At 48.3% G+C, this 12,185-nt stretch overlaps 2 protein-coding genes across 2 annotated transcripts; both read left to right on the forward strand.

Moving 5' to 3' along the window:
* Positions 1-3,062: 3,062 nt before the first annotated feature.
* On the forward strand, positions 3,063-4,783 carry LOC137838627 (uncharacterized). The gene is made up of 3 exons (XM_068647867.1): positions 3,063-4,049; positions 4,137-4,598; positions 4,730-4,783. Exons 1-3 carry the CDS (start codon positions 3,063-3,065, stop codon positions 4,781-4,783), a joined length of 1,503 nt encoding a protein of 500 aa, XP_068503968.1.
* Positions 4,784-7,992: 3,209 nt separating this feature from the next.
* LOC137838628 (uncharacterized) lies at positions 7,993-8,331 on the forward strand. Its single transcript, XM_068647868.1, has one exon. The coding sequence runs from the start codon at positions 7,993-7,995 to the stop codon at positions 8,329-8,331; it is 339 nt and encodes a 112-aa protein (XP_068503969.1).
* The last annotated feature ends 3,854 nt before the right edge of the window (positions 8,332-12,185 follow it).

Genomic DNA, 12,185 nt, shown 5'->3' on the forward strand with positions numbered 1-12,185 from the left:
GAACCGTGCAATGTTCTCTCTCCCAGTAAGCTCTAGAACTCGCAAGCGTAAAGAGTGTAATCTGAACGTGCGTACCTCAGAAAGTTTGTTGAGAACTCTTATATACCTGGTCACTTTCTCTCTCCTGGCAGTTACAGACCTGGACACGTGGCTCGCATCCAGTCGTACACGTGCCATCATCTGGAGCCTCCTAGACTTGGGCGCTGCTTCTGACTCTCTTTTTGGCTAAGTTACTTATGCATGGTACTGCCCAATGCATAGCTAACTTGGGAGCCCGATCTCTACTGGAATTGGTGAGTTAGGGTGCTCTCGTACACCTTCCCTGTGGTCTCGCCGGCCGCCTTCATAATCTGCACCACCTTCATCTTCGGCGATGTGCTTGCTCTGGCGATCTCCAATCACTTGGTCGCCTGAGTTTATCATCTGGCGACTTCATCTTCAACTGGGCGATCGCCTGGTATGCTGGAGATCGGAGCACGCCAACTTAATAACTGGCGATTACACGAACCCCCCGACTTCCTTCCCTTCTGCAAATCTGGCGTCTTGTCAACGCGCCTACTCTGTGGCTTGGTGCCACGTCATCACTTCCGATTACCAGGGCGGTACAAGATCTATTATATAAATATGTAAATGTTCTTTTCCATTATGGATAACAATGGTATGGCCAATCGTTGTAGGTAGATGCTCTATACCAAGTGAATATTATACTTTTTTCCACTTTTGTGTTATGTTGAAATTATTATTTTATCCTTGTAATTATATTTTATTTTCTTATTTTAGGGTTTAGGGAAGGAGATATTTGTCATTTTGTGACTTCTTTATTTCTAAAATCTAAATTTTGAATTTTAAATTTTAAATTTTAAACTTTTTAATTTTAAATTTTGAATTATCATAATTCAAAATGTTATTCATATTTATTTTTAAAAACTAATATTCTCTCAACATAATTCAAAATTGTAGTTATAGAACAATGAGTTATTCTACCAAACATTTTCCTTCAAATCCCATTTTTCTGCCTTTCTTCAATGGTTCAGAAAAGCCACTTATACCATTCAATAATCTCAATCTCCGCAACGTCATTTAATAAGTGAACCATTTTTCATAAAAAGTGTAACTGTGTAATGATGCAGGAATGAAGAAGAAGAAGAAGAAAGATTCATGCTTTCAACAAAAAGAACTTTTTCAATCTTTTAAGGTGTGCACATTCTCTTCTTCACTTTACCCAACTTCTTTGTTACACTTTTTATGTTATATGTTATTTATCATTATATTTTTTTGTCTCTCATTTCTCCCATCTTTTCTCTGCAAATTTGTTCTTTTCTTTACAAAATTTGTTCTTTCGTATGTTTGTGCACTTTTTATTTCCTTTATTCTTCGTTCTCCATAGGTATGTGTTTTCGTGTCAATATTATGCGAGTACACACCTTTTTCACTTCTAGATTTTAAAATTATTAATTATTATTTTAAAATGGGTGATTTTATTAGTTTTTGTATTTTCTTTTAAATCTTCGTTTGTTCAAAATATATAAATGTACCGACCCGTCCCCGGGCGTTGGCAAAGTCAAAGTCAAACATATGGTGGGACCCACCAAGGGGCCCCAGGGGAGGAAGTCAATAGGTTGACCACGTTGGGCGTCGCCAGGTGTGGGCGTCACCAGGTGTGGGCGTCGCTAGGTGTGGACCTCGCCTGGTGTGGGCGTCGCCAGGTGTGGACGTCGCCAGGTGTGGACGTCGCCAGGTTGAGGCGTCGATAATGTCACCCCCCGATACCCACGGGTAGAGAAGACCGTGGAGGGGGCGCCACAGCGAGAGGCCACGGTACGGACGAGGAGGCCTCGGGCCCCAGTACCTCAGAATAGTAATAAAGAGAAGAGAAAGGTGGCTTCAAGGCCATAGTCCCAGTACCAGTAGAGGGTAACCTGACTCGTGAAGTACCCACGCCACCTCTGTAGAATCCCTGGGACAGATACGACCCAGGAGAGGGGCACGCCCAGGGGTAAACCATGTGCGTGGTACGAGGGCGAGTGGCTAGAAGCTGGGGTGCATGAGTTGGCACCCAGGTAGTCACCTCTCGCGCCAGATGCACTTCGAGGAAGGAAGACTTACACGCTGGAATTTCCCTAAGTTGGGTTACAGTGTCGTAAGGCCTTCCACGTGGAGTTGCGGTTAAGTCAGAAAGGTCACGTGGCAGTAAGCACTGAGACCCAAGGTATATAAGCTTCTCTGAACGTTTAGGAAGGTACCTTTTTGACAGAGTTTACACATTTTCTAATCATTTGCTCGCTTACTCACTGTACGCACGAGTGATTGGAGAGAGAGAAGTTAATTACAATTCAGTTACACACCTTCAGAGCATTCAGCTACGGTGCTCCGATACGGAGGTGTTTGGTGTTTTCTGCTTGATGACTTGATCGTCGGAGTGCAAACGACCGCGAGGGTGCCCTTTTGTTATCTCCTTTTCAGGTGATCACGGCGGAGTTGGGTGAAGATCTGAGTTGGAGACGAAGGAGTCCTTGTTCGTGAGTCAAAGCAACGCACGAAGATCTTTTCGGTCAACCGGCATGAACATTTGGCGCCCACCGTGGGGCCGATCTGAAACCTCAGTCCCCCCGCAAGTGTTCAGTAGTTCAGTTGCTGTTTCGTGATAAGTTTCCTAGAATTTTCCAAGATCCACCGTTCTTCGTCAAGTTTACGCAGTTTCACCGATCGCTTTCGGTTTAGTTCGAGTTTTCGTTATTCGTTGTTGAAGTTCAGATCAGTTCACTGTTCATCGTGGAAGTTTCCTCAGTTTCCACCGTTTGTTCGTAGTTTCTTTAAAGTTTGCTTAAGAACCACCGTTGTTCGTGGTTTGCTCTGTTTTCACCGTTTTTCTTCGGTCTTGATCAGTTTCAATTGTTAGTTCTTCGTTTTCTTGAAGTTTCTACTGTGCGTTCGCGATTCCATTTATTTTTACCGGAAAAGTTGTCAAGAACCACCATAACAATTTGAAGATTTCCAAGAATTGCAAGAAAATGAGGACAACCAGGCAAAGTTCGACGCGCGCTGAGAATGGAGATATGACCATGCAGCAGGTCATGGATATGATGCAGGGATTGCAGGAGGCAATGACAGCATCAAAGGTTGAGCAAGAGCGCATGCAGGCGGATCTCGTGGCGTCTCAGGCGAGAATTGAGGAGTTATGCCGTACGAATGAGGAGCTGCGCCGCAGGTTGCGCAACAACTCGGGGCTACGTGATGCAGATGATCGTGATTGCTTCATTCCACCGAAGGAGTTCTCCACACCGTTCTCGCAGTCGATAATGGAGGCGGTGATCACAGGAATGGAGGATCCTGAAGCATATCTCACTGTGTTCCATACGCAGTTGATGCTGGTAGGTGGCTCTGACGCCGTAAGATGCAAGCTCTTCATGAGCACGTTGACTGGGATGGCCATGGACTGGTTCATTAGCCTTCCAGATGGCCACATCACATCTTTCGCCCAGCTCTCACAGCTTTTTCGTGAACAGTACATAGCAAACAGGGCTCCACCACTAGTATCGTATGATTTGTTCGACGTGAAGCAGTATCAAGGCGAGACCTTGAAAGAATACATCAATCGTTTCGGGGCCCAGGTGGTGAAGGTTGGCACCACAAAGGAGCCCATGATCGTCTACGCGTTCAGAAAGAGGGTGTGCCCTGGGCCTTTCTGTGAGTCAATCATCTGCAACCGCCCCCGAACTTTTGCTGAGATAAGGCGTCGCGCTGTGGAACACATCGCCACTGAGGGCGACGTATGCGAGAAGCGCACAAGTGTTGCACCCACACGCCCCAGAGCACCGTCGCGTGCACAACCCGCCAGGGTCAACGAGGCCACGACGGGGAGGAAGAATCAGGACAGAAAGCGCCCATACGAGGCGAGGAGGCCCCAGGCTAGGGGGCGAGCAGAAGGGAATAGGCCGACGAGGGAGGGAAATAGGCCGCTGAGGCACAATTTTGTGGTAGAGTTGAAGGATCTCATCGCCGTGCCTAACATAGCAGATAGGCTGAGGCCACCAGTGAAGACTGACAAAGTACTGGGACCTCACAAAGACTCGTGGTGCGAGTTCCACTAGGCGTTTGGGCATCACATCAACAACTGCTTGGCGTTGGGCCATCAGTTGGATGAGCTGGTGAAGAACGGTTTTCTAAAGGATTATCTTGCCGGATCATCTACGACTGCAGCCCTGGCGGTACCAGAAGAGGATCAGGCACAAGAGATGTCGATCCATGGGGAAGTCCACAGCATCTCTGGTGGCTTCTCAAGAGGAGGGCCCATCGCCTCTCAGCGCAAGAGGTATGTGAGGTCAGTTAATTCAGTACCTGAGGAGGGTTCGGATGACCCGTGGGAGTCAGACCTTGTGTTCACCAAGGCTAACCTACGTGATGTCGTCCCACATGATAATGACCCCGTGGTCATTTCGGTCGTCACCGCTGAGAGGAGGGTGCACCGAGTTCTCGTGGACCAGGGCAGTTCAGCAGATGTCATGTTCTGGTCCACCTTCAACAAGCTACAGTTGTCCCCTGACCTGCTAATGCCCTACACTGGATGTTTGTATGGGTTCGCAGGGGACCAAGTGGAGGTACGTGGCTATCTGGAGCTAAGGACAACGTTTACGGATGGAACGGCGTCACGTACCGAGAGCATTCGATACTTAGTAGTGAACGCCAATTCAGCTTACAACGTTCTGTTGGGTAGGCCTGCGCTGAATAGGCTAAGAGCAGTGGCTTCCACACGCCACATGAAGATGAAGCTGCCAGACCTTAGTGGCCAGGTGATCGTGATCAAGTCTGATCAAGAGGAGGCCCGAAAGTGCTATGAGAATAGCTTAAAAACGAAGAGGGGGTGGTCATGGTGGTGGCGATGCCCGTGGAGGCCTCACCCGCGGAGGAGACGCCTAGGGAAGCCACTCCCTTGGAAGAAGCACATGGCGAGGCCTCGCCCATGGAAGAAGTATCCGATGAGGTCTCGCCCATGGAGGAATTATCCGAGGAGGCGTCGCCTGAAGTAACTGATGAGGCGATGCCTAGGAGAGAAGGCCACAAAAACGAGTCTCGTGCAGAGAGCGTGCGAGATAGGCAACCCCAGCCGGTGGATAATGTGGTCGAGAGGCAAATTGGTGGGAAGGTATTCAAGTTGGGGCGATTATTGATCCAGGAAGAGCAAGATGAAGTGGCGGCGGTAATCTCACGCCACCTAGACGCATTCGCATGGTCCGCCTCGGACATGCCAGGCATCGACCAAGATTTTCTATGCCACCATCTCACCATGGACCCCAAGGTCCGCCCTGTACGACAGAGGAGGAGGAAGTTCAACGAGGAGAGGCACCTCGTCGTGCAGGAGGAAACGAAGAAACTGTTGAGCGCTGGGCATATCAGGGAGATCCAATACCCTGAGTGGTTGGCCAATGTTGTGTTAGTAAAGAAGGTGAATGGAAAGTGGAGAATGTGCGTCGACTTCACAGATTTGAACAAGGTGTGCCCCAAAGATTCGTATCCATTACCCAGCATCGACACGTTGGTGGAAAGCGCCTCGGGTTGCAAGAAGCTGAGTTTCTTAGATGCATTTTCGGGGTTCAATCAGATCAAGATGCATCCACGTGATGAGATTAAAACGGCGTTCATGACCGAGACGTGTAGCTACTGCTACAAGGTCATGCCGTTTGGGCTGAAGAACGTAGGCGCCACCTACCAGAGACTGATGGATAGGGTCCTTGCACCTATGTTGGGAAGAAACGTGCAGGCGTATGTTGATGATATGGTGGTAACCTCCCAGGAGAGAGGGCGACATACAGTTGATCTGGAGGAGTTGTTCGCCACAATAGCCAAGTACCGCCTCAAGATGAACCCGGAGAAGTGTGTTTTTGGGGTCGAGGCGGGGATGTTCTTGGGATTCATGCTCACTGATAGGGGGATAGAGGCGAACCCCGACAAGTGCGCAGCAATCATCGCCATGCGAAGCCCAACCTCGGTAAAGGAAGTGCAGCAGCTGACGGGGCGCATGGCGGCTTTGTCTAGGTTTGTATCAGCTGGTGGAGATAACAGCCACCCATATTTCCAGTGCCTGAAGAGGAACAGCCGTTTCGTGTGGACAGAAGAATGCGAAACAGCCATCCTCAAGCTAAAGGAGTACTTGGCGACGCCCCCCGTGCATTGCGAGCCACGGGCAGGCGAGCCCCTCCGTTTGTACTTTGCAATAACGGAATGGGCCATCAGCTCTGTGCTGGTCCAAGAGCAAGATCAAGTGCAGAGGCCCATCTACTTCATGAGCAAGGCCTTGCAAGGCCCAGAGACGAGATACCAATCATTGGAGAAAGCGGCGCTGGCAGTGGTGTTCTCAGCCAGGAGGCTCCGTCACTATTTTCATAACTTTACAGTGGTGGTGATGACGGACCTCCCCATTCAGAAGGTACTACAGAAGCCAGATGTCGCTGGGAGGATGTTTCGTTGGGCAGTGGAGCTGTCAGAGTTCGATATTCAGTACGAGCCCAGGGGATCCATCAAAGGGCAAGTTTACGCAGACTTTGTTGCAGAGCTCTCACCAGGAGGTGTCCCCAGGAGGTGGAGCTAGGATCACAGTGGATGCTTTCAGTGGATGGGTCCTCCAATCAACAGGGAAGTGGCGCTGGGATAGTCTTGGAGGGGCCTAATGGAGTGTTGATTGAGCAAGCCCTGCGTTTTGCCTTCAAGGCAAGCAATAACCAAGCGGAGTATGAAGCTTTGATCGCTGGAATGCTCTTAGCCAAGGAGATGGGTGCGCAAAGCCTCTTGGCAAAGAGTGACTCGCAGCTGGTCACAGGGCAACTGACCGGGGAGTATCAAGCAAAGGACTCCCAGATGGCTGCGTATCTGAGGTATGTCCAAGCGTTGAAGGGAGCTTTCGCTGCGTTTGAGCTGGTGCGTGTCCCGAGAGAGTAGAATGCCGGTGCTGACCTGCTCGCCAAGCTGGCCAGCTCAGGCAAGGGGGGAAGGCAGAGGACAGTCATCCGCGAAAGTTTGTGGCAGATAATACGGTGGATGTCCTCCATATCAGCACAACGAGAGGAAAGCCGAGGAGTCATCGGTCCTTGATTCAAGACACGGCGAGGGCTCCCAGTGTCAGCGTTTATGCGGCCTCGCCTGAAGAGGAGGGTCGTATGCTGATATGCATTTCGGAAGAAGGGGATACATGGATGACGCCTTATAGGCGATACCTTGCAGATGGGATCCTCCCAGCAGAGCCTGGAGAGGGCAAGAGGATAAAGAAAAACTCCGCAAGGTACACTCTCGTCGATGGAGTGTTATTCAGTCATGGGTTCACGCACCCAATTCTGACATGTGTGAGTGACGACGAGTGCACAAGGATAATGTCGGAACTCCACGAAGGGATGCGAAAGCCACGTAGGGGGGAGAGCATTGGCATCCAAGGTGATCTGTGCAGGGTTCTATTGGCCGTCAGTAAGGGAGGATTGCGTGAGATATGCCCAGCGATGCAAGCAGTGTCAGATGCACGCGTACTGGCACAAGGCGCCTCCAGAAGAGTTGAGGTCGATTTATAGCCCGTGGCCTTTCCACACATGGGGAATCGACATTTTGGGACCTTTCCCTTTGGCGATAAGGCAGATGAAGTATTTAATAGTCGCCATCGAGTATTTCACGAAGTGGATTGAGGCAGAACCAGTGGCGCAGATCACTACACATAAGGTACAACACTTCGTATGGAAGAACATTGTGTGCCGCTTCGGTGTGCCGAGGCGTCTTATTTTAGATAATGGCACCCAGTTTGCCAGCCTGCAAATGAGTAAGTTGTGCTCAGAAGTAGGCATCAAGCAGGTGTTCGCATCAGTCGAACACCCCCAGACGAACGGACAGGTGGAGTCCGCAAACAGAATTTTGTTAAGGGGGCTGAAGTGAAGACTTGAGAAAGCTAAAGGGGCGTGGGCAGAGAAGGTACCAAGGATCGTATGGGCTTACCACACCACGCCTCAATCTTCCACCATGGAGACGCCGTTAAGCCTAGTGTACGGGTCGAACGCCATGATCCCAGTAGAGATTCATGAGAGCTCGCCCCGTTTCCAAAGCTTTGTGGCAGAGGAGTCCAACGAGGAGAGAAGGGTGAATCTAGACCTATTGGATGAGGACAGGGAAGAGGCGAGAATAAAGGCTGAAGCTGTGAAGAGAATGGTGGAGCATCGGTACAGTTCTAAGGTGAAGCCACGGCAATTTCAAGTAGCTGACCTGGTCATGCGCAAGGCTCAGCCATATGAGCTAGAGAACAAGTTGTCTCCCAAGTGGACCGGGCCCTTTAGAATAACTGAGGCTAAGGGGAACGGTTAGTACAAGCTTGAGACTCTGGAAGGAGGCCCCATTCCACGGTCCAGGGATGCAGCCAATTTAAAGTTTTACTTTAGTTAAAGAACGCTATGTAGTACACAATTTTAAAAGGGGACACTCTTTTTCCCTCTCGGGGGTTTTTTAATGAGGTCACCCAAGTAAAAAAGAAGTTCAAGACTACTTTGTCTCATCTCCCTTTACCCCTTTTTCTTGTAATGTAAGGAAACGCTAGAGGGAAAGGCCGCCGCTTTGGGCGTCGCCAGGTGTAGGCGTCGCCAGGCGTGGGCGTCGCTGGGTGTGGGCGAGGACGCAAAACGTGCAAAACAGCTTGGAAGTGTCGCCACCCCAAAAGGAGTGGCGGAAGCGCGCTCTTCGGACGTAGGCGTCAAGTTTGAAAGGTACGTATAGCAAAGTTAAAATCCGGGCGTTTAGTCCTTGGGCAGGGGTTAACGGATTCCTTCGGGACGCCCCCTCCCCAGGTGAGAAAGGCTAGCCCCGGTGTCTGATTCCTCGACACCTCGCAAGGAAGTGGCAGGGGGCGTTTCCTTCGAGTGTGGGCATCAGGCAATAAGGAAGTTTGGAGCAGTGGAGAGCCAGGTGACTCTGGTGCAGATACACGCCATGTAGGAGAGGCGCCATCCTTCGGGAAACCTTCTCCTTAGGCGTAATCACCAAAAACCCTGGTCATCTTGGTGTTTAGACACACCGGGGACGATACGACATTGCTTTCAGCATGCCTCTCCCCGGGCGTGGGCACCAAGAACACTGATTCGCCTTGGTGGTTTTAGACACTCTGGGGACGAAACGGCGCTGCCTTCAGGCAGATCTCTCCTCAGGCGTGGGCACCAAGCGCGCAGAGATAAGGGCTAGTTGCCTTGGTGTTTAGACACCCCGAGGACGATACGGTACTACTGTAGCATGCCTCTCCTCGGGCGTGGGCACCAAAGTGGGACTTTGTCCCAAGTGTTTAGACACGTTGAGGACGAAACGATCGTGCGTTCAGCAGGTCTCTCCTCGAGCGTGGACACCCAGTGCAGGTAAGCAGGCTTCGGCCAAGTTAAGTCCTCCCTCGCCCTCGAGCGATGTCGAGGCCACAGAAGAGCTGAGCCCTCCCTCACCCTCGTTCGATGTCGAGGCCATAGAAGAGAGGGGCCCTCCTTCATCTTTAAACGATGACGAGGCCAGTAGCACCTTTGGCAGTAAGTGCCTCAAGGCATAAGAGGAGTAAGTAAAGAGCGAGTCGAAGTTGTTACGAGTCAAAGAAATAGAAGGGATTCGAAGAGCAAAAGGGAAAGGCATGGAAAATACAAGTTATCAAAGACATTAAGAGTAGAAAAGAATGTGCAAGAGTATGTAGACAAAGAGCAATTATATTCAAATGCGTGGAAGCATATGTTCACAACGATTACAAAGTCAAAAGAAAAACAATTATGTACACATAGTGAAAGTGTTGCAAAGTTAAAGAAAGAGGCTAATCTTCAGGAGCCTCTAGAGGCACAATTTTGCCTTCAATTATCTCATTGAAGGGGCTGCAGTCGGAGACGTTGATTCCTGGGTTCGCGCAGGCCGCTTGGGCAAGGGCCTCAGCAAACCCATCAGCGAACGCAGTAGCAGATTCTTGGACCAACCTCTCCTCTGTTGTTTGGAAGTGTTTTGCTTGTGAGGCCAGCTCCTCATCCTTGGTCGCAAAGGCTTTGACCAACTCTGCCCGCAGTTTGGCTTCCAACAGGTCAAAGGCCTTCACCTTGGCTTCAAGAAGCTCGCACTCCTTAGCCTTTGTTTCCAACGCCGCCTCAGCTTTGCCCAGCGCTACCTCAGCTTCAACCAGCGCTACCTCGGCCTTGCCCAGCTTTTGCTCGCGATCGACGCCAAGTGTGGGCGTCGCCAGGTGTGGACGTCGCCAGGTGTGGGCGTCACCAGGTGTGGACGTCGCCAGGTGTGGACATTGCCAGGTGTGGGAGTCGCTAGCTTGAGGCGTCGATAATGTCACCCTCCGATACCCATGGGTAGGGAAAACCGTGGAGGGAGCGACACAGCGAGAGGCCACGGTACGGACGAGGAGGCCTTGGGCCCCGGTACCTTAGAACAGTAATAAATAGAAGAGAAAGGTGGCTTCAAGGCCATAGTCCCAGTACCAGTAGGGGGTAACCTGACTCGTGAAGTACCCACATCACCTCTGGAAAATCCCTGGGACAGATACGACCCAGGAGAGGGCCACACCCAGGGGTGAACCATGTGCGTGGTACGAGAGGAAGGCAGATACACTCCCAGGGCGAGTGGCTAGAAGCTGGGGCACATGAGTTGGCACCCAGGTAGTCACCCCTTGCGCCAGATGCACTTCGAGGAAAGAAGACATACACGCTGGAATTTCCCTAAGTTGGGTTACAGTGTCGTAAGGCCTTCCACGTGGAGTTGCGGTTAAGTCAGAAAGGCCACATGGCAGTAAGCACTGAGACCCAAGGTATATAAGCTTCTCTGGAAGCTTAGGAAGGTACGTTTTTGACAGAGTTTACACACTTTCTAATCATTTGCTCGCTTACTCACTGTACGCACGAGTGATTGGAGAGAGAGAGAAGTTAGTTACAATTCAGTTACACACCTTCAGAGCATTCAGTTACGGTGCTCCGATACGGAGGTGTTTGCTGTTTTCTGCTTGTTGACTTGATCGTCGGAGTGCAAACGGCCGCGAGGGCGCCCTTTTGTTCTCTTATATTCAGGTGATCACGGCGGAGTTGGGTGAAGATATGAGTTGGAGACGAAGGAGTCCTTGTTCGTGAGTCAAAGCAACGCACGAAGATCTTTTCGGTCAACCGGCAGGAACAATAAACAATGATTATTTATTGGATCCGAGATAGGAGAAATAAAAGAAACATGTAAAAAAATAGTAAAGTGAAATTATTTAAATTTAGAATAAAAAATAAAAATGAAAAAGAATATCTATACCTTTTATACCTCTATATCTTCTTCTTCTATATTCTATATCTTCTTCTATATATAAAAGGATTCCCCTCTTAAATGGCATTTTATTTCATTTCAATTTTATACTTGTAATTATATTTTATTTTCTTATTTTAGGGTTTAGGGAATGAGATATTGTCATTTTGTGACTTCCTTATTTTTAAAAATTAAATTTTAAAGTTTGAATTTTAAATTTTAAAACTTTTGAATTTTAAATTTTGAATTACGGAGTAATTGTAAACATAATTCAAAATGTTATTCATATTTATTTTTAAAAACTAATATTCTCTCAACATAATTCAAAATTGCAATTAGAGAACAGTGAGTTATTCAACCAAACATTTTCCTTCAAACCTCATTTTTCTCCCTTTCTTCATCAATGGTTCAGAAAAACCACTTACACCATTCAAGAATCTCTCTCTCCGCAACGTCATTTAATAAGTGAACCATTTTTCCCAAAAGTGTAACTGTGGAATGATGCAGGAAAGAAGAAGAAGAAGAAAGTTTCATGGTTTCAACAAAAAAAACTCTTTCATTCTTTTAAGGTATGCACATTCTCTTCTTCACTTTACCCAACTTCTTTGGTACACTTTTTATGTTATATGTTATTTATCATTATATTTTTTTGTCTCTCATTTCTCCTATCTTTTCTCTGTAAATTTGTTCTTTTCTTTACAAAATTTGTTCTTTCCTATGGTTGTGCACTTTTTATTTCCTATATTCTTCATTCTCCCTAGGTGTGTTTTCGTATCAATATTATGCAAGTACACACCTTTTTCACTTTTAGAATTAAAATTATTAATTATTATTTTAAAATGGGTGATTTTATTAGTTTTTGTATTTTCTTTTAAATCTTTGTTTGTTCAAAATCTATAAACATTGATTAATTATTGGATCCG

This window comes from Phaseolus vulgaris, chromosome 4 (genome assembly GCF_000499845.2).
Source record: "Phaseolus vulgaris cultivar G19833 chromosome 4, P. vulgaris v2.0, whole genome shotgun sequence".
In the NCBI taxonomy this organism is placed as follows: Eukaryota; Viridiplantae; Streptophyta; class Magnoliopsida; order Fabales; family Fabaceae; genus Phaseolus; species Phaseolus vulgaris.